General features: G+C 37.0%; 1 protein-coding gene across 1 annotated transcript; it reads left to right on the top strand.

Annotated features, from left to right (window-relative positions):
* The first annotated feature begins 207 nt into the window (after positions 1–207).
* Positions 208–23,914, top strand: GABRA6 (gamma-aminobutyric acid type A receptor subunit alpha6). The gene is made up of 11 exons (XM_074155739.1): positions 208–245; positions 514–632; positions 944–1,011; positions 2,290–2,510; positions 2,616–2,698; positions 3,282–3,425; positions 3,855–4,007; positions 4,088–4,240; positions 8,299–8,558; positions 18,999–19,259; positions 23,864–23,914. Exons 1-11 carry the CDS (start codon positions 208–210, stop codon positions 23,912–23,914), a joined length of 1,551 nt encoding a protein of 516 aa, XP_074011840.1.
* The last annotated feature ends 399 nt before the right edge of the window (positions 23,915–24,313 follow it).

Raw genomic sequence — 24,313 nt, 5'->3', positions numbered from 1 at the left:
GACACGCACGGCCACAGACACCCTCCGCCTCCCCACCCGGGGCAGAGGGCGGCCGAGGACCACGGGGAAGGGGGTGAGCCCGCCGGACTCTCCCATATCCTCACCCGGCGGGGCCCTGGGCCGAGAGAGGAAGGAAGGATGAGCACCGGCTCTCGCTCCAGTTGACGGGTCTGAGGGCACTTGAGCGTCCTCACACATACCTGAGGCATGGCTCTGCTCATCGCCTGGGTATGCGTTGCTGTGAGGTGAGTGAGCTCTCCCCGCCACAGCCCCGGCCCCACCGACCCCCAGAGGCTCTCTCAAGCCCCGTCGCAGCCCTGAGGAGCGGGCGAGGGGGAACCGGGCCCTCTCCCCTCCTCCGTTCATCCCCGGGGGCCGGTTCCTCCTCAGGCGCGAGTTTGGCGGGAAGTCTGAGGCGAGGGGACGGCGGCGCGAGGGGGCTGTGGCGAGGGGACGACGGCGCGAGGGGGCTGTGGCGAGGGGGCTGACGGCGGGACTCGCCTCTCCTCGCAGCATAGAGAAAGCGCTGGGGGGCCCGGGCGACGAGGCGGACCTCTTTTCGGAAAACATCACTCGGATCCTCGACAAGCTGTTGGACGGCTACGACAACAGGCTCCGGCCGGGATTTGGAGGTAGACGGAGACTCCCATCCCCTCGGGGGGCCCGGGAGCGCACGGCTCGGTGGGGGCGGGCGAGCGGGAGCTCTCCGGCTGCCGGTGGAGGTGTGGGGGGGGTGTGTGTGATTGCTCGAGGGGCGCGGGGAGGAGGGCCCCGTCCCGAACCCGGCCGGAGAGAGGCGGTGAAACCGCGGGAGGCGGGCGGCACAGGAGGGGAGTTTCTCACGCCCCGCCAGCCCGCCGGCTCTTGCGGGGCGACGCCGGTGCTGCACACGCACCGCGGCCCCGAGCCCGCTCCGCGCCCAGCTCGTCTCCCCGTTCCGCAGGCGCCGTAACAGAAGTCAAAACGGACATCTACGTGACCAGCTTTGGGCCAGTGTCCGACGTGGAGATGGTAAGGGCCCCACTTGTCGCCCCTGCTCTCCTTTCCCGGGATTCATTACGGTGGCATCTGAGTTGACTGTCATTAAAGCAGATTACGAGGCTTAATCTGCCTGACAATCTGTAGGGCCCCGCAGAGCGGTTTGGCTGGAGCTGCATATAGCTATTTCCCCAGCAGAGTCAGCCAGGGCAGCCCGTGTCCCAGGCCTAAGGCTGGGCACAGAGGGCAATGCTAGCCTCCTGTGGGGGCACGGATGGGAGGTTAAAGATGCCTCTTTAACCTCGTTAAGAAGATTGTAAGCATCTGTGGCCCCACACATAGCAGGAATGTGCTGCATGGTAGGCAACTGATGAACAGCTCCAGGGGAATGGTGCCTTTACTGAAACAGCTGCCCCTTGTCGTGCTGGGTGCTCCCGAATTCAGGGAGCTGCGGACTTGTGTGAACTCCGTCTATTACAGCAGGAAAATGTTAAGCCATTGCCGTGAGGATGGTGTTGCCGTTCTCATTCTGGAAACTTACTGTGATGCTATTTTTGCACTTGTACACTTACTTCAATACCTGCTCACCTGAGCCTGCAGTCCACTTTGCAGACAAGGAACTGTGGACCCCAAGACAGAACCAAAAGTATCTCCACCTCTCTTCATCAGCCAATCTAAGAGAAGGTATAACCTTGCCTTCTTTCACATTTGTCTCCAACCAAGGTCTAGCTCCATTTCCTAAACAACTTCTGTAGAGAACTCCTTTCTGAAGGCTTGTGAGAATATTACTAAGAATCCTTAAGAAAAATAACTTAGATTAAGAGTTAACGTGACACCATAATCCTACTGTGATGTGACTGACTCACATTCTTTCTTTATGAACATCCAAGGTGAGCTGCAGAAGAGGTACTGAGCATGTCTTTTTGTTCCCGGCAATTAAACATTGATAGTTTGGTTTTGGACTTTGAAAGGATACTAAATTAGACATTTGTATTTCCTTAGACCTCAGTCACTTTGACTTAAATTATTATCTCTGAAAGGACAATGAGTTTTTTTCCTTACTCGTATCTAATTATCTGTTTGTTGATAAAATGTAACTATTCTTTAAATAATAAGAAAATAGGATATTTTTTCAGAGACTACTGTGGGGTTTTTTTAGTAACTACTTAATGGTAATAGGATTAAGTGTTTAAGCAGTAAATGAAATGCTATTGACGTGTGTTAGGTTCTTTCATGGAGCTACTGTATATACAGCAACTTGGGACTGCTGGCCCCCAAACATAAGTCACCTACCTATTTATTTTTCCATAGGAATACACAATGGATGTCTTCTTTCGGCAGACATGGACTGATGAGAGGTTGAAGTTTAGTGGGCCAACTGAAATTTTGAGATTGAACAATTTAATGGTCAGTAAAATTTGGACACCAGACACATTTTTTAGAAATGGGAAAAAATCAATTGCTCATAATATGACAACTCCTAACAAACTTTTCAGAATTATGCAGAATGGAACTATTCTTTACACAATGAGGTGAGAGCCTGTTCTTCTCCTTTTGGTTGACCTTTATTTTTGATTCTTTCAGCAGTGTTCCTGTATACCATTTTTTTCATTGTCATCTACTATAATGTATTCTAGACTAACGATTAATGCTGATTGTCCTATGCGGTTGGTGAACTTCCCAATGGATGGACATGCTTGTCCATTGAAGTTTGGAAGCTGTAAGTTTTTCTGTATCTTTCTGGTTTTTATAGTAATACGTTTGGTCTCCATATATGGGAGAAGATCAGAAGTGAGATCCTAGGACACTACTTAATGACATAGCTGAAATGTTTTATTAGATTTTTTACGAGAATCTTACTTTCTCCTCTGAGGCTCACACCATTCATAAGCACATGGATTTATTCACTGAAAGGTTACTGTTGAAGCATATTTCATTGTTTCTTATTCTTACACATCTAGTCAAAGTGGGTCCTTCAGCGAGGCATAAAATCTGTGGTACCTTTATTGTATTACTTCTAGTTTTGCAAAATGAAAGTATTTAGTCAATCTGTGGCAATCAATGTATGTGTTTTATAGCAAATTAAGAAACAAAAGCTAGTGCCTATCAGGTCCCAACTCAACCATTCTCTTATTGTTGGTTTTTTTTTTTCACATTTTGTAGTTAATGAGGTTAGGAACTTGCTGGAGCAGGATGCGTGTTTCTATGGGTATTTGAGCCACAAAAGGGATCACGCTACTTATTTTTTCAATTGCTTATAAATTACATAATTAATAATAGTATTTTTTCCCTTTTAAACTCAGATGCTTACCCAAAAAGTGAAATAATTTATACATGGAAAAAAGGACCCCTGCATTCAGTAGAAGTTCCACAAGAGTCTTCCAGTCTCCTCCAGTATGACCTCATAGGACAAACTGTATCTAGTGAAACAATTAAATCTAACACAGGTAAGATATGGCCATGTGGGAACTACTGACTTTATAAAACATATCTTGAAAATAAATTACTGGTTTGTTTTCCAAATATAATCAAATTAGTTTAATTATCTTTTGCCATTTAAAAAACTGAAATCCTTGGAAATAATCTGTTATCTTTTAAATGATAGCTTGTCAATAGTGTCACTTTAAGCATACAATTTTTCATGCAATTCTTAAGAATTCCCCCTGCCTCCTTGCCCCCATAAAAACAATACATAAAATGAATATTATTCTCTTCTGTTTCCATAAGGTTACTTAACCTTTTTTTAATCAGCTTATTTTTATTATGCACTAGGAGGCCTGTAAGTACTTTCCTCAGAACATAGTATGTTGGGTTTAAGCCAATAACGTTTACTCATGTGTTGCCAAAATAATGCTGACATACTTGTCTCTTAACAGGTGAATATGTAATCATGACAGTTTATTTCCACTTGCAAAGGAAGATGGGCTACTTCATGATACAGATATACACTCCATGCATTATGACAGTCATTCTTTCTCAGGTGTCTTTCTGGATTAACAAGGAGTCTGTTCCAGCCAGAACAGTTTTTGGTATGCTGCATTAAGGTCACTGAACACCTCAGCATCACACATATCATTCATTCATTACTTTCATTGCTTGTTTGTTTTAGGCGAATATTCACTTCAGCTGCTTTATTTCCATCTTCAAAGGAAGATAGGCTACTATCTCATTCAGACATACATTCCATGCATCATGACTGTAGTCCTGTCTCAAGTTGTGTTTTGGATCAACAAAGAATCTGTTCCAGCAAGAACCGTGGCTGGTATTCTTGTTTTGTTCTTTTGTCATTCACTTCATTCACTGTATTGAATCCATTATATCAAAGAGCTACTGTAATCCAGTGGGAATTGGGAAAGACAGCAAGTAGGTTTCAGTGAACAAAAGTAAATACTAAAATTAAACCAAATAATATTCAATATTCCCATGAAGGTCAAAGTACTTTACTTAGAATGTTTCGTTAACCAGAGTTGTTTGTGGTGTTTTGCTTCCCCTCAATATTTCTTCATATGCAGGAATGGACAATTTCAGAGTAAATGTCAACCTCTCCATTTTTTTAAAGAAGAATTTTTCTATTGATTTATTCTTTTGTAAAAGCAATCTGAGTTAAAGGTTTAAAAAAAAAATCACATGGGATGGAATTAATCTCATCTGACATAAAGTCTCATCTAGCCTTATCTAGCACTCATTCTGAAGTGCTGTTCCCCTAGTCTACAAAGGTATTTAAACAACTGGCAAGAACTTTAGGAGGATAAAGTTAGGTGAGATGAATCCTGTCTCTAGCACAGGTTGGAGTCATAACGTTAAAGGTGTGTCCATACGGCATGGCAAGGCCCTTTTTTCTTTCCAGTGTTTTGAATTAATGCTCCCAAAGCTGTGGGTTTTGATAGGCTCTGGAACTGCACTCATTGTTAAGGGGTAAACTTTCACTAACCGAATTGTTGTTTCCAGATGATCATAGAAATACTAGCAAAAATAATAAAACTTGTCAAAAAATTCATTAATCCACTACCCATACATACACATTTTGCACCCTTATCTATTTTCTCTTAACCCAGTACTTCTATACAAAAAATTCCCTTTGTGAGACTTGTCTTCAGTACAAAAAGGTAGCTATATGTTCCCTAAGCATAAATGATGCAAGTCTCATAATTCAAAATGAGTCTGTAACTGTAGGTAGCAGGCTACAGAATTTGTATAATTTGATTTCGGTCAATTGGTATTTCCTACCTGCATTGAATGGCATTCATAAAAGCATTGCAAACTTTTAGGAATGCTAAGTGGATGCAACTTCCTAAGGCACCTCCAAAGGAAGATCAATGGTTTTGTTCTTAAAATCCCCAATTGGGAGTTGAGATGCAGTTCGGCATCCTTAAGCACTGAAGTATTATTTTCTGGCAATTGGGATTTCTTTAAGTGCTTAAAAATATTAAAATATCAGGCAATAGATTTTCAAGGCTGTTTATTGCAATTGAAGCAAAAAATATATATAGGAAGTTTATACCCCAAATATGTACCTGATTTGGCTTTGTTTTGCATCTCTGCACTTGAGATGGACTGGACTATACAGTTACATTGTCTACATTTTGAGTAAAACATTTGCTACGCAGTGGGCAGTGGAAATCAATTCTATATGCTTGAAGTAAAGTGCAAATAGGTCTTTAGCTAATTCAGTAATAATTACATAGAGACCCCAAATCCTGGAATAACAACTCTTAGATATCTTACTGAAGAGCAAATATAGAATTAGAAACAGAAAATATTTTAAGAAAATAGTAAAATAGGCACTTTTCTCAGTATTGTGGAAAATTAGTCATGTTGGCATTTTAAAATAGTATTTCAATCCTTATTCCATTCTTAGTTCTCCCAGGCACAGTCTGAATTTATAGTCCTTACTAATTCAAAATCCCATGGATTCTAAATACCTTCATCTAAGGAAAAGAGGGAAAATTCCTTATGACAAAAAAAGACTTTCAGGCTCCAGTAAAAAAGAGAAGGTTTAAAATTGAGAAGGTTTAAAATGGAGAAGTCTCTTTTCTGTATCTTATTGCAAATACTTGAATAATAAATTTTCAGTTTTACTTCTAAGTTACTAAACTATACGTTTGAACAAAGAGAAATTAATAGTAGAAGAATGGCAATAGTGTGCCCAAACCAGTTTCTCAGAACAAATTCATTTAGTAACTCTATATAACTGGAAAATGGATGCCAGTTATCCTTTGCAGGTAATATTACAATAAATACGCTAAATATTTTGCAAAGATAAATTAATGGTCATAAGCACCTATTCTCTACACTTCTGAAAGTGAAAAACGGGAGACAGAAATACTTGAAGAGGCACTTCTTGCATTCTTTATAATTGTGTCATTGGAAAGAACAGCACATTGCTAGTAAGAAATTCCTTACTTTATGTGGAGCTATGTATGTAGCTACGCATGTACATATATATATGTGTGTATATGTGTGAAATTTTATGAAGCAAGGCATTATCAGAAATTACTTAAGAGTAAGAAACATTTTTATCAGACTTTATCTAATCTTTTTTATTCCTAGCAAAAAGTTCACCAGTTATTTTGCAGAAAGATAGTAGTCAGCTTTTACCTTCCTAGCAGGTCACCCTGGGAACTCTAAATCAATATCTAGTAATTAAACTTTAGTTATAATACAGTCTCAGACAGGGAAAGGTTTGGGTTGTTCTGTTGTTTCATTTTTACTAAGAAAAGATAACATTCCAGTATTTGCATTATGTAACAGATTCTTCAAAACTTACTAAGAATTGTTCAAAGTGGAAAGACGGGTAAACAATCATCAGTTACACAGTTTACCAACTGTAATTTGGTATTCAGTTTGATAAAGTAGTTTTCCACAGTGCAGAGCATTTAATCAATATTCACTCCACATTGAGAGAAGTCTTATCTATATCTATAATAGAATAGGAGTCCTATTCCTAAGTTTAAATTTCTGCTGCAGTAAGTTTTTATTCAGACACAGAATATATCATTTTTATTACTAACTAGCACATGGACAGATTCTAATCTAATCACACATCATATTGAAAAGTTCATTCTGGACCTTTGAAATTGAAATATATCTCAGCATACTTGTATTCATATTATAAAAGGAGTCTGGCAGATTTGGGGGAAGTAGAGATCCTACATATTTTTATACCATCTCCTATTTGCATTTCATTAAAACATGTTGAGTAATGACATTGAGACGTAGTTAACCTTAGACAGCTGGCAAGCTACATCATGTGAAAGAGTTGCAAAAAACCTGAAAATAATCAAGTCACACTGTCTTGATGCTGCAGTATGCAATGACACTGCATCCTTTCCACTGAGCATCATTCATAGCATATTGATTCATCATCACAACATGACATTATAACATCTTTTACTTTCCCACCTACTCTTTCCCAGCTGCAGAAAAGAGCAGAAGAGGGTATTCTCCACCTTACTGTCTTTAAATACCTGCGGTTTTCACATTATAGCAGGCATAATTACAAGCAAACATGAGTCACAGAGGCTTATATGTTAATGAATGAGTTTGCTCTTGCACTTTTTGCTTGTATCAGGCAGCAGTAGGAAGTAAGTATATTTCCTACATTATTAATGCTGTACACTCAAAACCAGAAAGAATAAATTCATGAGTTCACATGAACACTGTGGGGCCCATGAGCTACATCACCAGATTTGTTGTGTGAAAATAGGTAAGCAGCTCCAAAGAAGTAGCATTTCTGTCCTTCCATATTTGTAACTATGTTAGTGAATCTTAAAGAATATATCCAATGATTAGACAACTGCACAAAGGACACCAAACTCTTATTACTAGAAATATTTGGATCATAGCCTACCAGCAATTTTAATGAAGAATTCGATTGATTCGGTGAGGGTTCTGGAATCCATGTTCTGTCTTATGCAACAGGAGAAAGAGGGGACCACTGCTGGGAAATGACAGTATGTTAATCTAGATTTCTGCCAAACATTCCACTCACTAACCCCTTAAGTAAAGTGTCTTTCATAGTTTGAGCCTGAATGTTGTTATACCCATGTTTATCACAATTCTAAGAAGCTGCACCATGTAGTTATCTTCACTTTCACTCTGCTCAATGTGTTAAGGAAGTTTGTTCAGAGCTTTTAGATGCTGAAGCCAGTATATGTGAATTACTTAAGAATACAAAATACTTAGCAGTCTTGTTGGTTAGCTGGTACACAGCTAAAACCAAAGAGGAGTTGTCTGGGTTTTTTTAATACATATGAATTTACGAGTAGCAGGGTTGAAGCAAAATTCTAATGCCCCCATTTTCTTTCTCTTATTTTCAAGGAATCACTACAGTTCTAACAATGACCACTTTAAGCATCAGCGCACGCCATTCTTTGCCCAAGGTGTCCTATGCTACTGCCATGGATTGGTTCATAGCTGTGTGCTTTGCCTTTGTCTTCTCTGCACTTATTGAGTTCGCAGCTGTCAACTACTTTACCAATCTTCAGACTCAGAGAGCAATGAGGAAGGCAGCCAGGGCAGCAGCACTGGCAGCAGCACTATCAGCAGCAACTGTACCGGCAGAGGACGAGATTGTCTCGGTAATTGCTTGCTTTTCTGATAATAAGCATCATATAGGAAAAGGCAGCTGAAGTAGTGAATGCAAAACAATATTAAAGTGATCTTAACCTGAAACAGATTATGTAACCAGATCATGTCTATTTATCAAAGACATTGCTATTATTTCAGAAAATGAAAAGACTTCTTTTATTCATACTGTTCATTTAAATTTGAGATGCGATTTACTAGATATATGTTTATTTGGTAAGATATTTAAGGAAAGCCATTAGATTGTAATCCATAATACTTCTCTTGAGCAATGCTGTGGTCAGCCAGCTGTGGTTCTCTCAGGAATTCTGCAGAATTTGTAGGGCACTGTACAATGGAACGAACGTGTGCATTGGCCAGATGATTATGGGATCACTGTAGTACACTGGTACATACCATAAGTGGGTCATCTGGAAGAAGAGAAATTAGCCTTTACATAAACTTGGCATCTGTTACTTTCATAAAAATCTTCGTTGGTGGAAGCTTGAGGAGAAAACATAAATGTAAAGATTAAGGATAGATTTTAGTACATGTGAAAGACAGGAAGGCTTTCTAGTATCAAAAAGTATGTCAGAATTGCTTGTAAATATTATTCCTTACATCCTGGGCTAAGTCATGCATGCTCTCTCACAACATATGTTAATAATTTACCACTATAGCTCTCCTGTTTTCAAAATCAGTTTTACTACCACCACATTTCCCATTTTGAGAGGAATAACAGAATTTGAATGACCTTCTGCAAAACCTTTGAGTCTGTAGTTGAATTAAGAAGTCAATCTAAAAGCTATTGAATATCAGGGCAACATCTTACCCACCATATACTAATTTTTACACATTTGCTTATAGAGAGCAGTTAAATTTATAAGTCAGGCACATGCAAATTGTTAAATTCATAATTGATAAGTTCCATATAATAGCGAAACCAAAGCTCCACAGCATCTCACTACTGGTCCTCACTGGAGCTAATCAACAAACGTTCTTCACTTTAAGTGGGAAGCGTTGTGTTTGTAAGCCATATTGTATTTTGCTTACAATTTCATTAATATTGTAAGATATAATAAAAGAAAGAATTGCATTTTATTTTCACTAAATATATAGTGAAAAAAATATAAAAATATATAAATGCAAAAAGAAGCAAATCTTTATACATTTTAAGTCAGAACCACAGCTTTTTTGTTTGTTTTTTCAAACCACAGTTATATAAAGAAAATACCCAAAAAAGTCCAAAAAATTTAAATGGAGCTTGGAAGCAAATGTTTACTGAATCTTGCAGTGATTTTAAAGTGATAATAGAAAGACTGATCTAGATTTGGCAATATTTGCAATGCTTATATGTACATTTATTTTAACTAGTAAATTTTAGAATTATATTTAAACCTTACAGAAAAGAGACTATGCATTTGCCAATATTTAGGACATACTTCTCCCCTCCCCAGTATCACGATATTTGACTGAGAAATACTCTGGACTGAATGAGCAGAACACTGCAACAGTAAAATAGTGTAAAATAAGAAAAATACTGTTAAGACTGAAGGAACTTTAAAATGTACTGAAGCTTCATTTTTATTCTTTTGTTGACTTTTTGAGGGCAAGCTATCAGAAAAAAAAGGTAAAGCGATCACTTGGCTTTATGTAGCATGAGGAAAATATTGATAGCTTCTATATAACGAAGAGGAACAACAGCTCTCATCTTTCCTACGCACGCTTCCTTATTCAAGTTTGATTTAATCATAGGGAGGTTTCCAAGAAGGAAAATTAAAAAACAGCTACTAATTTTAATTGAAGTTCCTGCTGAGTGATATGAAAACAGTTTGGCCTGCTCTGCACATGCTTCTGCTGGTGAATTCACAGCAGATGCTACAAAGCCACTGCCACCCCCAATCTCGAGAAGACAACTGATTCAAAAAATAACCCTCTGCATATGCCCAGATATACTAGAACACACTCCTGATGCTTGTGGGTTCTCCAGTACTTGTGGGTGAGTTTTACATGGTCATTTTATCATTGCAGACCAAGCTAAGCACAAACTACGAAATTGCTTTTGAACTAATTATTAAAAGAAAAAGAAATTAAGAAGACTTCAAGTTTCTTATCAAGGGCTTCAGCTACAAACAAGCACAGAGCCAAACTAAAGACACACCTTCTTCATTTTGTAAATATTCACTTGTTAGCTTTTCTAGAGTAAAAACAAGCAAAAAATAAGCACCTGGGAATAAAATAAGCAGGAAGCACACTGCAACCATTTCCTCAAGAAAGCTATTTACAACTAGTTAACAACATGCAGATTTAGAAAAGTAGTAAACCCCATAACATCAAGGTCCCAAGGTAAACTCAGTCTCTAAAACAGCCCGCAGTGTGCACAAAATTCTATAGTCCTGATCTTGCTCAAAGGTCATATTATCTAAGACAGTAATTTTCAAGCCTTGTAAGTCCACCACTTTTTTCTCCCAGGACCAGTTCTCTGTGAGAACCCACATCTGCAGTAATAGAAAAGCAAAATCAATGAGATCATGAAAATGAAAGGTACTTAAAATTGAATGAAAGATATGTAGCCCAAATGGCTTCTAGAAGAATTAACAGATGGATTTAAAAGGTCCCATTCCAGAAAGGCATGCTGGGAAAAAAGTAATTACAGGATAACAGATTTTAAGCAGCTTTGTCTTTTTTCTTTTCTTTCTTTTTTTGTGCAGTGAAGGTAAGGGGCAAAGAACTTTTGTATTTGTCATATAGATGGATGTACTGCAGCCAGTGATCTAATTTCAGCTGAAGCAGACCTGAACTAGCTAATTCGAATGCCAACAGTGTAGTTAGCACAGGCTGATGGCATGAGTGTATGCCCATTTCCTCAGGATTATCATCCTCTACTCAGCTTTGTACTTCTATAGCTACATTACTGGTCTTAAGACAGTTACGTTTAAATAAGGCACAGCTTAATACATAGTTTCTTTCTTATTGTAGCTTTAGGAGCTGTTTCTGAGTACCTGATTTTCCCTTTGTTGCCCCTTGCCCCCAACTTGTTCCTTTACTTTGCCTCTAAATTCTCTCACCACTTTTCCTTCCAAATTTTTCTTATTTTGGTTGCTAAAGTGCACAATTCTTATTCTTTACCCGTTGCGTAATTTATCTTGCCTCTCCTGCTCTTCTTTTTGCCTTTTCTCCCCATTTACTCTGCCTCTCTTCTTAAAATGCTATTTTCTAATTCACTGGGAAAAAAATCTACTAGAATCCATGACTTATACATTAAAATGTTTTTTAACTGTTGACTTTATTTGATTTAAAAAAAAAAAAAAAAAACTAAAATCTTTCCCTTCTGTCATACCCTGGGCTTTGGTACCTTGTCTTTTCTAATCTTTGGTATTTTTTTAAATTTCTTTTTGCTCTTTTAGATAGGCTAGTGCAGTTTTTCATCCACTTATGATGCTAGTATGTTTATTTGTGTTTTTGAAGTGCATGAACGTCATCAGAATTTTAGCTATATGAAAGAACAGGTATAGGATGAAGAGTAGTGAACAGTGTGTTAAAAGTGCTTACTGTCTTCTGCATTTATAGAAATCAGATCGTATTTTTACATTGAGAAAATTTCTGAAGATCGTAAAGGTTTACTTAGTTTTGTAAAAACAGAAGTGAAAAAGTGAGATGTACTTACTTGAAAATGTTCATGGCTATACAACTGCCAATGGTACTCTGCTACCAGCAGCAACGTTAAGCGTAACAACACAGACTCTATGTTTTTAATAATCTATTACCTTAAATTGACTGAAGAATGACTAAAGAACATTGTGATGGGAATAACCTTAGGCTGCCTGAACTAGTACTTTCTGTATCACCCGAGACCCATTCTCCTGCTTTGGGTAAGAGAAGCCCACTGAGACAGTTTTAGTATAAATGAAAATTCAAAGGAGTTTAAAACAGCCAGTTAGAAGCTTTTGCTGCTATCAAGATAAACATATTTACAGAATATATTAAGTTGTTTTTATTTCCAAATTAACTATGTTTCCTGGGAAAAAAAAAAAAAAAGTCTTTCAAAATACTATCCCCCTTCAGTATAGTTAATTTTATTTAAAAACCTTCTTTATTCAAATGAACAAAACTTTTTCCCACAAGTTTTTATATTATAACCAAAAACCCTGTACACTCAGAAAAGAAAGATGGCAGAAGACCAAATTCTGCTCTGCTGTACTAATGAAAGTAGGAGAAACTCTGCTCAAGTCATTGGACTATGCTGGTTTCGGTAAGAGAGACAATAGTCCGACTGTGTGCTCAGTTAACTGGTGACAGCCCAGCAGGCCTGTTCTGGTTCCAGGAAAGCCACTCTTATTTTCCTTAGTTAACTGAGAGCAGAATTTGGCTTGCTCTCTCTGTCAGCTGCAGGCAATCCCTGTGTGAAATACAAAACTATGGGTGTTCCACTCCAAAATACAATGGCAACAAGCTGAGTAGTCATCTGGACCCTGACAGAAACCTGTTTTTATTCATGCGGTGACCAAGCTTCTTCTAGCATGTCAAAACCAAACATTATACATTTATATAGAAAACATTTGGGCATTTAGCTTTTTAGCCCATTTCAAATGTGTATTTTCTATATTATTTGTATTTTTTCATCACTATGGTTTCCTTAATCCAGAAATATCCCAATACTGCAAGTTGTAGGGGAAGGGGAATTAGTGATACTGTCTGGTATGCACCATTTGAAGTAATGTTATGCAAGATGGTCAGGGAGTACACACCATGGATCAAAAGTCATCCTGTCCATGTGAGAGACTACATGTAAAAGACAAAAGTTTGTGACAGGGTGGTAGCCTGATTACAGTTATATTCTCAAAGAACTGTTGTTCTAACGGAAAACGGCACAGAGCAGTGAAATACTGCTGGGAGAGCTTCCTTCTCACGACAAATAGCCCTGTCCCTGTGTTTCAAAATAACATGGCTTGGGCAGAAAGGGATTCTCATTCTCTCTAACAACCCTGCCCAACTGCAGAGCAGCCGTATGGCACTTCGGTACAGAGGATTTAGTTTTCCATAATTACGTCAGAATACATTGAGTATGTTTAATGAGTATCCCAGTGTAAGGGAAAGGAGAGCACTTCTATTTGGATTATCAACAGCCCTTTATGAGATCATCCAGAAACAGCTATACACATTAAAGTCTTCACTGAGAATATGGCACTTTCAGTCAAATTAGGGAGACCTTCCTGCTCCTCCACAGTTGCAGATTATCAAGTAGACTATTAAAAACAAACAACAACTTTCAATTACATTGACTTTTTGTCATCCCATGACGGAAAGTAGATGCCGAATATTTGGTTCTGCCTGAGTTAAATATTTGTCTGATTGACAAAGCCAATGAAGGGCAGTAAGGAAGGCTTAGAAGTAGTTGGTATCACATACCAAAATAGGAAAATTCAAGATGAATTGAATTTAGACATTTTTTTTGTTCAACATAGAAGTCTAATCCCAGTACTTCTTTTTGCAAGGGGGCAGAGAGAACAACATGAAGGTAAATTATATAAAAACACCCAAACAAACCTCTCTAGTGCTGTTTGTGTAATTCTGTCTCACTTAGACACTCAAAGAAGTAGTTTCTATATGCTGCAGAAATTTAGCAAAGTAAATGTAGAGACAGGGATTGTTCTGGACTGACACTGATAAGTTTAAGAGCCAAACATGACTTTGAACATTTAAATCCATTTAACATAAACACATGTTTTGACAGAGGCTCTGCGCTAATTATATTATTTTTCTGATATGCTACATATAAATGTTAGGAAGAGAATCCACCACAGTACATTCACATTGGAAAAAGAATGACTAGGGTTCCAGTCTCTGTTCTCCTTAGTGCTTACGTGTTTTATATGACAGCAATTTTAATACAATGGGCATGGTATATTTTTCAAAGGTACGCTTTCTGCCTCTAATGGCTCTTCAGATTTTCCATGCAAAGTAAAACAGATTTGAAGTAATAAGGCAACAACTTCTCCCTCTAACCACATTCATCTGATGGTTAGGCTATATTTTGAGAGATGAATTTCAATCCCTGAGGGTTAAGAAAGAATTTGAACATGGCTTTCCTATGCTGCAAGTGAGTACTTTAACCTAAGTGACTTAACCCTTTTACTGGGGTAAAGCCTGATGAAAACAAATTTGCATGCTATTCCTCATAATACTTCTAGGAAAGTAAATTTAGAATTCCTAAAGAGAAGCCTAAAGCTAGGACTATTGATGATTTCTAAGCTATATTCAGCTTTTAATTATAAAGAACATTGTTTATAGATGTTTGCAATACACATTTTTTGAATCAGATGCCACGTATGAGATATGGAAAGAAATGTCTAAATTATAGGTTAAAATGAATCTCTGGCATGAGATGGATACTTAAACTGCACAGGACCATAAAGATTGAGGTATCTTAGAGCATGCCCAAAAGGAGATCTTACAAAATGTGGTGAACTTTCCTGCTGCAAGGTGCTGCATATGGATTGTTCAGTAGCTAAGCAGAGTTTTTACAGATCACACTGTTGAATGTACGGGCTATGTTTTGTTATGTCAGCAAATTTCAATATCCCTAATCCAATAATTTATAAAGAAAAGGAGGAATAACACATTTTTTGTTTAAACTTTTAGAGTTATTCTCACAAACCTCTTTTTACTGCATTGTCCACAGGAAAAAGACATAAGTGAGTAAAAGATAAATAAGTAAGGACATACAGATATTATTTGTTTAAAGTTAGCCAGTCTCTGAGTGCATACATAAGATTCTCATGTTACTGCTAGGTCATAAACTAAACTGATAGTGAGAAAATGTATTTGCAGTATAAAGGAGGTATAAATGTATACATTATACATTTATAAATGTATATAAAATATAATAACAAAAATATATAAAAAATAATAAAAATATAATATGTACATTATACATATAAATTTATAACGTGGGTAATCTGGTGAAAGGAAAAGTTAAATCTAAATATAGTAGACAAATTACTGTAGCTGCTGTTCAGAACTCAACTGTAATGGTTTCCTCTTGCCACTGCCTCCTCCTCTTGCTTTAGCAATGAATTCCAATGAAAAATATGAGTTGTGGTTCTGGGGCAGCAAGTCTGGTCTACAGTTAGCTACCACACTGAGAAACATCTTCATTACACATCTCAGTTAAATTTGGACTTACAATTCTGTATCCTGGGTAGTGGTATACAAGAAAATAGACTTGACCCTGACTTACTGGATGGGCACATGAGGGTGATAAAGACAGTATAAAGAACTATTCAGGAACTTTGTGAAAGATTTATATCAACTCTAAACTATCTCCTCAGCATGTGAAGAGCATGACAAAAAACTGTGGCTTTACCGAGACAGTAAAATGCACTGGTCCTTCCTGAATATTTGAATAGGCTATTTTAGGTAATCAGAAATTATTAATATTACTCCATTGGTAGAAATGGACATAAACTGGCCTCAAAGTGGGAGCATAAACCGGTTAGTTAGTGCACTTCCCAGGTTCTGAGGATACATGCTGACTCCAGATCTTCCTGTCTCCAACTTGAGATGAAATCACATAATCCTGCTTCTATAGCAATCCTCCTTGTATAGGGATGAGCTTTAATAAGTATTATAAATAAAATAACGACCAGGATTACACTTTTCCAAGTGCCTATTCAGATGATCACAATTATTTACTACCTCTACATTCTAAATGTGTTCAGTACGTAACATTATCCAGAGACCACATGCTACATCTGTTCTGCCTACTATTAACTCTGTCACCTCAGTACAATAATTCCCAATTCATGCTTGAATGATCCAGAGCAGAATTTGACCCACCTTATACTAGAATACTGCACATAAGATTCACCTCAGCACTTATATTTTTAGGAACCACTCATTCTGCACAAAAGGCCAAGTGACCTTGCAGTAAAGTGAAAAACAGCTACCTTATGACTTCTACAATTCAGTTCAAAGCAGGGCATACAAACAGAACGGAATAGCAACTTGAATGAAAGCAGTAGCCCAGGCTCTGTCAGTCAGTCTGTTGATAGAGTGGGATTATTATTATTATTATGATGATTAGCGCAAGTGGACATGGATAACCCTCTTTCTGAGAAACATCTGTAGATCATCCTCCATTTAAATCTGTCTGTTGCTTGCTATTTTACTAGAAAATGCAAAAACAAACATCTGTGTTCCAGATAGGTACAACCCCAGAATATGAATGCCATTTAATATCTATTCAAAACATGATACTAATCATTTAATGTGCAAATAGCAAAGTGGAAGAAGGAAGGATATGGTAAGTTGGAAGTGCTGATGAGGTGTCAGGGAAGAAAAAGTTAATAGGTGAAAACAATATATACCGAAAAAACATTTTTTCTTTTTTTTTTCCTTTTTGCAAATAAGATGTTGTTCTCTCCTCCTTTTACTTAGACTAAAATCAGCTGTGAGGATTCCATCTCTCCCTAATTTCAGTTAGATACCAGTCCATTCATCCATGAGGAGAACTTTGCTACAATGTTACTTGCATGATGCCATGTCACTTGTTCTGATACTGACTGCTAAAAGGATAATTCCTGTTATAACTCTATTTTAAGTCATACATGAGATACCAGGTGTGTTAGGCTAGTCTTTTATCTAGAAATTATGGCCCAAGTACAACTATAGGCAATGTATTTAAGAAAATACTTATTTTCCTTTTAATGACCCATTCATTTATCTGATGGACTGAAATTTGCTTTCATCCATAGAAATCCTGCAAGTTAAATCCCAAAAATGCTGACAGTGGTCTTCTTTTAAGTGAATGACTGTCACTAAATCACTCCCAAGAAATGACTTTGGAAATTGCATATCTAACAGAATTTTGCTACCTTAAGATCATACAAATGTTACTATTCCATTTTATAATATATATATCACAGAATCACAGAATAATATGGGGTTGGAAGGAACTTCTGGAGATCATCTAGTCCAACCCCCCTGCTAGAGCAGGTATGCTGTTGTATTGTAAATTATTTACATCGTCTAAGATTTCCCTCATTAACTTCAGTCATGTAGTTCTGCTGACCAAAAAGGCTGCTTTATCAAACCCAAGAATAGCTGCCATGTGTTGTGCAATTTTGCTGCACAATGTTTTTCATCAATAATCTGGAAGTTTTGCAATCCTCTATGGATGAAGCTTTAGATTCAAGCTCAACTAAAATGTTGTATGTTAGCATTGCTTGTTAGAGCCTAAAGTATTTCTGTTGCTTCCTATTAACAGAAAACTTGAGCACTTCATATCAAAACAATAAAAAAACCAACTTGACACTCTAGCATTCTTCTGTATTTTCCCAGCCGTCATACGAGACTTATGCCTGCTGCCATGCATCTGCATTACTAATGGTATCCTGGGTAGTGGCAGCAGCAGCAAGGAAAATTTTGAAAATTTCCTCCTATTTGATACTACTGTGAAAGTGGGTAACTGATATTCATTATAGCACGCTTAGAGCCTGTGCTAGATCCTATTCCTAAGCCTTTTCTGCAAGGAAGAAATCTATTACATCTACTTTTATGAAGGTAAAAAATGGCAACTTGGCTACAAATAATAGGTGTACGTAGTGAATATGCATGTCAGCCTAGCAACTACGAGGTAAAATCTAAATGTTCCAGAGGTCTGGCTAAATTTTAACCAGTTTTCATACAGCTTTCTAAAGGCTAATTGGACCTGGCTATGACTATTACACAAAATATAGGAATAATTCAGTTTCATTTTACCATAAATGAAAAAAAAATAGTCCCACTACAGTTAGGATGAGTATTTGTCTTCAGTTGTAGGCATGAAATTGCTGCTGGAATCATAAGATATCTGAAACTGAAATTTCACCCTGGAAAAAACTACAGGACAACTTAGCATTTGTGTCTTCAGCACCTGTAAAATTAATCCACTTGCTTTTGTGCAGCAGTTTTTTCATTCATGGGGACTAATAACAGTGTGACAGCTTGACTGCATTCAGTGAGTATTTACCCAAACTCATCAATGGGCTCACACTGTGAAGACTGCACTTGATCCAGCCCATATGTGCTATTTTATTTAAACTTGATTCATATCTACATAAACTTCAGTCATACCAATATATCATAATTTAGATAAACCATTACCTTCTTTTCTTTTCATTTTAACTCCATCTTTTCTTTCTCTCTTGTAAATTTCATTTACTATCATATTAAAAATATGGAAAGCATATATTCTTTTATTTTTTTACAGCAAAGCTTTAGGACACAAATGGACTTCAGTATATTTGCATTACTTTTGTGGTTTCCTTAGGTTGCTCTATAGCAGGGAAGCAGTAATAAAACCAGAAAGTTGAGTAGAAAGGTGGACAGAAGCCTAATGATCACAAAACCTAAGACTCTATCCAAAAAAATCACCTTTTTCTTTTTTTTTTCCCCTCTTCTTTCTTCTGCAGCATTCTGACTCCAATTGTAACCTGAAGAAGCGAGTAAACTCTGTAACGTCTCAGGCAGATCAGTCTCCTGAAACCAGCATAATATCAAACAGTGCATCCCAGTGTCAACCCGTGTCTGTTCCTCCACCAGCACCACCACCACCACCACCTATTGGAGGCACAAGTAAAATAGACCAGTATTCTAGGATCCTCTTTCCGGTGGCATTTGCAGGATTCAACCTGGTATACTGGGTTGTTTATCTTTCAAAAGACACTATGGAAGTGAGTAGTGGAATTTCTGAATACTTGCTTATAATATGTCATATGTTTACTTCACCATTATTATTTTAATTGTTTATCTACTCTTGCAACACCAGTTAATCAGTCCTTTCTGAAAAAAATTACTGATAATAGCCTTGTCTGAAAAAATAAGCTGTGGCTTTCAGTAGTAGTGGCACTCAGGACAATGGAGGAAGGCTATTTGAAGATGAAAAACGTAAACACTTATCTCTTTGCCATGTTGCACTGAGCAGAACACAATGTGTCAGACAACATATGATGCCATTCTCAGCAAACAAACTAATCTTAAATCTTCCATTTCTTAATCTTCCTATCTGCAGTAATGAATAGTAGAATTATCTGTTGAAGCAATGCAGTGAAGGAGATAAGAACTTTAGTACCTCCTAAGGTTTGCTCAGTGAGGTCTCTCCAAAAAAATTTGTTATTCATTCTAAACATTTAACAATAGTGTGAAGAGTTGACAACGGCAGTATCCAGTTTGTGAATCAAGAGTCCCTGTTTTTGTATATTTTAACACTGATTTTTCCTGTTTTGTCATATAGCTGAACGGTTTTATGCAGATAAAGCTGCTGGATTCTTTGCTTAAGTTTGTTTTAATCAGTCAGAGAGTGATCATATCTTTAGATATCCTTGAGGTTCAGAAGAGATGTGTGCCCTACAAATTGAACATGTCTAGAATAATCGTCAGTAATTAGCTTAAAGTTTAATGACTGCTTGAAAATTATAAGTCTTTAATGCTTTAATTCTCTAATTTTTCCCTTTTGCCTAAATACAGCTAATGGTGTCCGTTTCCCTGGTAAAAAATACATTCGTCTGCCTTGTTGCCATAGAGTTTTTGAATCTCACTGTACATAGCAGTCAATATGATTGGTATATTTAGCTTTATTTAGGACAGCTAGAGAGAAAATGATGGTATTTAAATGGTACTGAATGCACCAAGTCCCTACATCAATAAAAACAGAGGCTGGCAATCTGGTATGACTGGTGAGCAGATTGTACCTTTATTTCCTAGATTAGTGGTAGAGCAGGCCAAGGGAAATCTCGTGGACAGCTAGGAGATGTTGCAGTTCAATGTGACAAGACAGTGCTGGTCAGCTGATTGGTGGCACCTTGCCTCTGCTTGAAGCAGAGGCTACTTTCCTCTAATTTTGCTGATTTTTACTCAAAGATGGAGCGTTCTGCCAAGCAGCTTATATGAAATCAGGAGAGCAGGAAGATAGGAGGCACTGTCTCTTACAAATGTTTCTGCAGATGTCTCTCTCAAGAGGTCACAGCTGCTAACTCCTGGCCACTCAAAATCTGCCCAATGCTAAATTTAGCATTTGTGCCAGAGTTACTGATCCTGCTATTAAAATATTGACTATGTGTGCAAATTACTTATCTCAATCAGAGACGGGAAGTATCAAAAAAGCTCATGTATAATCATTACAGCTTCTGTTTAGAGGCCAGTTCCTCAGCTTGTGTAGCTTGCCATAATGCCAGTGATATTGTTCAACTACTCACATTTTGGATCTAGAAATATTTGGAACATAGTTGCCATTTCCTCCAGTAGTGATGAAATATTTACACTGAACCTTGTATATTAACAGTTATATTAGAACTAAGCTTTTAAAATACTCTGAAGTCTAGGACATAGTGCTGACTAAATATTTTTAAAATGCTACTTTTGTAAGCTCATAAACCTGCTCTCAAACTCAGAAATTATGTTCTGTAGTAGCCTTATTGAATGGCAAAAATCCAGCAGCAAGATTTAGAAAACAGAACAGTATTGACAGCTTGGGTGTTTTGAATGACGAAGAATGTAAACAATTATGTAAAATGTTGATCAAGCTCTTCATCATAAATTACGTTTTCCTGTTTGTGTACTCAGTTGTAACTAGTAATGATTGTGATATACTGCTAGGTTTCTAATTCAATATGTTGTATCACTTTACCAGTTGTTACTTTCAAGAAAACACAGGATTGGTTTTGCTTTAAAAATACATTAAAAATGTGTCAGCCTTTCCACTGCAGCAGAGGAGATACAAAAGTTAGGTGAGCAAAGCATGGCATGCTTCAAGACGAGTTCAACTCAATCACAGGTTCAGGCCCAAAAGATTAAATACTGCTACAGTATTACTCAGTTAAGAAATTTGATTTCATTTAGAAAATGAATTTTGTGCAGTATTTCAGGTATACTGCCGTTTCTTTTTTGAGTTACTTCTTTGAGTTCATTTGGCTTTTGTTTAAAAAACAAAATGAAAAAAAAATATCTAATCAGTTCATTGAAATAACCACATTTCCTGTGCGTAAGTTCTTGTAGTGTACTTTTCTAGGGTTTTGATTAATGTAGTTGGCAGTGCAGAACATCATTCAAACAGCATTCCTAAGCTGTTTGGTAGTATTTCTGTGCACTACCGTGCAGCTTTCTTATGGCTTAAGTAATGGGCCGTATGTTACAGAAATGGAGAAGTCATCTTTGTGTATTGTATCTGATAATATTTATAAGAACCCTGGGAGCACTTTTCAAAATGCTCCTTGGAGTACCTTTTTCTTCCCCCTCCATTTAATCACTTTCTTTTTGGAAGACTTCAGGTCAATCACTCTTTCTCTTACTATACATGTAAACTAAGAGTATGTTAATGACAGAAATTTTAGGATTTGGAAGTTTGTATAATTAAGAAGTGTTTCCAATAAAATGTTCGCCTTTAAACATTTGAATATTCTTTTTCAGAGCAGCCAGGATTGGGCAGATAGCAAGAGTATCTTAGACTGAACTCTTTAATTGTACTTCTATATACTGAATCAAGTTCAGCTCAGGAAAGCAGGAAGTTTAGCAGCAAACCTTCCTCGTAAAATTAATCTTTTGCTACATTTTAAGGCAAAATAGCAGCACTCTCTGAATGAAAAAAAAAATGGAAAAAAAATTCCAGGTTGAAATTAAGTACTTCAACCGAATGCTTTTTATATGTGGATGGGAATAAAGTTATCTTCTAGCCTTAATATTTAAATACATGGTTCTATTCTGCCTTGGAACAAGTGGGAAAACATTCAGTAGCAGTCATCCACCATGCAACTTGATACATAAAAGATATTTCAATGTAAACTGGTTTGCATTGTGGAGTAGCAACAGCGTTGCAGGACAACAGTTATATTGGTAAAAGTATAAAAGTGAAGCTAATATATTTCTCTGCTTGCATTTTGCTAGACAGCGTTGTTAGAACCTAATATAATGAAAGGACAACATAAAAGTAGAAAAAAGGAGTTACTTGAAAATATGTATATGAAAGAATCCCCAGTTGAAATAATAGATGCCAGTTTTTAGACGACAGAAAATGCTGATACTAGTATGATAAGCCCACATTTCTCTCAAAAGGTTTGATAATTGTTACACTGACAGATGCTTAACTATAGCAGTATTACTGTGCCATTTATAATATGAAAAAAATAAAGCATTAAAATTACTCTAAGAGGACTTACTCCCTCACTACTTAAGGTCAGTTTGTAATTAATTTAGATGGAAGGTCTGAAAACATGACATCCCCATGATTTATACATGCAAAATGGAACAGGCATGTTTCTATGGTGTGTGTTCTTCTGTAGAGTACAGTAATATCTGCCATCCTCAAAAAGCTCTAAACAGTAACAAACAATACACATTTGTCTAGATAAGCAAATAGAGAAATTCTTCAAAAGGAGAACAAACCTATCTGACAAATGAGACGAAGTCATACAGAATTTTTGGCTTTGTTTTTGGTTTTAAATCTTGCTAAGTTCTTCAGCTGAATACTAATTTATGACAGTGACTTTGGCAGGTGAATTACATGCTTAGTTTAATTTAAAATTTCCTAGATTTAGGATGCAGAGTGCCCTTTTAATGAGAAGAATACAAGTATTTAGTCTACCTTTGCCATATCATTCACAATGCATATACTGTTCTCACATCTTCTTACTAATATTTCTAAAGTAACCCATCTTAATTTTTATATGTAATGTTATATTACAGTTTTTAATGTAATGAAACATGGAATGATAGAGTGAATCGAACTAAAGAAGGATATTATGTTAAAGTTTTGATGATAAACTGCAGGAAACCAAGCAGAGGCCAGCTTTTATATTTGGGAGCAGAGGAAAGTATAAAGTCACTGAATGTGCTAAATGTCCTGAGTCCTGGATATTATCTGGATGCAGAGAACATAGTATGATGGCCAAAAAAAAGAGTTACATAACAGGTTGAAGGAGAAGATGAGATGCTAATGATGCATGGGTCAAGCGGGAAGAAACAAGAACAGAGAAAGAAACAAGAACCGGAAAAGCATTTAGCTTCAGTATGTTAACATTCATAAAGCTTGCAGTGCATATTGTTACATCATGTTTCAGTTTAAACACTGGAAAAATAAAGTTCAGGAGAAAACAGTCATTGCCATACATACTTACAACTGAGCTTTGATGATCCAGGTAATGGACATCAAATTCTAAGAGGATTCTCCCTTGTAATCCAGTTTTATTTTAAGTCTGCTGAGACAGTTAGAAATCAGGCAGTTTTGCTGGTTATCTTCGTTGTTAAAAACCCATAGCTTAAACTTCTCTGTAAACTTTTCTTCCAGTTTTTTGAACCTACTGCAATGCATCTTCGAAATGACCATCAGTCCAACTGAAGAACACCTCAAGGTTTGAAAGAAATTGCTGAAGGTCGTGTAGGGTTGCAGGGACTTCAAGGATTTATCTATCCACAGGTGCTCTCAATTTTCAAACAGGGAATATTTATATTGGACATCACCTGGAACCAAACTCTGGACAAACAAAAAAGATAGAAACTGCACAAGGTTCTAACAATACTTTCTTAATATTTCTTACATTGATTCTACTATAAAAGTTTTTGTTAAATTATTTTGTTCAATTGTCAAAGAAAAGAATGTGCATTTGTTCTAATTCTGTTATAAACAATTGAATGTTTACAAGATATAAAATATCAATAACAGGATTATTTTTTAAAAATACAATAAGCATTGCTAAAATAAGCCTGATTGTGAACTGGTATAACTTGGCATGGTTTC

Source organism: Numenius arquata, chromosome 11 (genome assembly GCF_964106895.1).
Source record: "Numenius arquata chromosome 11, bNumArq3.hap1.1, whole genome shotgun sequence".
NCBI classification, from domain to species: domain Eukaryota; kingdom Metazoa; phylum Chordata; class Aves; order Charadriiformes; family Scolopacidae; genus Numenius; species Numenius arquata.
Note: the sequence above shows the minus strand (reverse complement) of the source record. Positions and strands in the feature narration are given on the sequence as shown.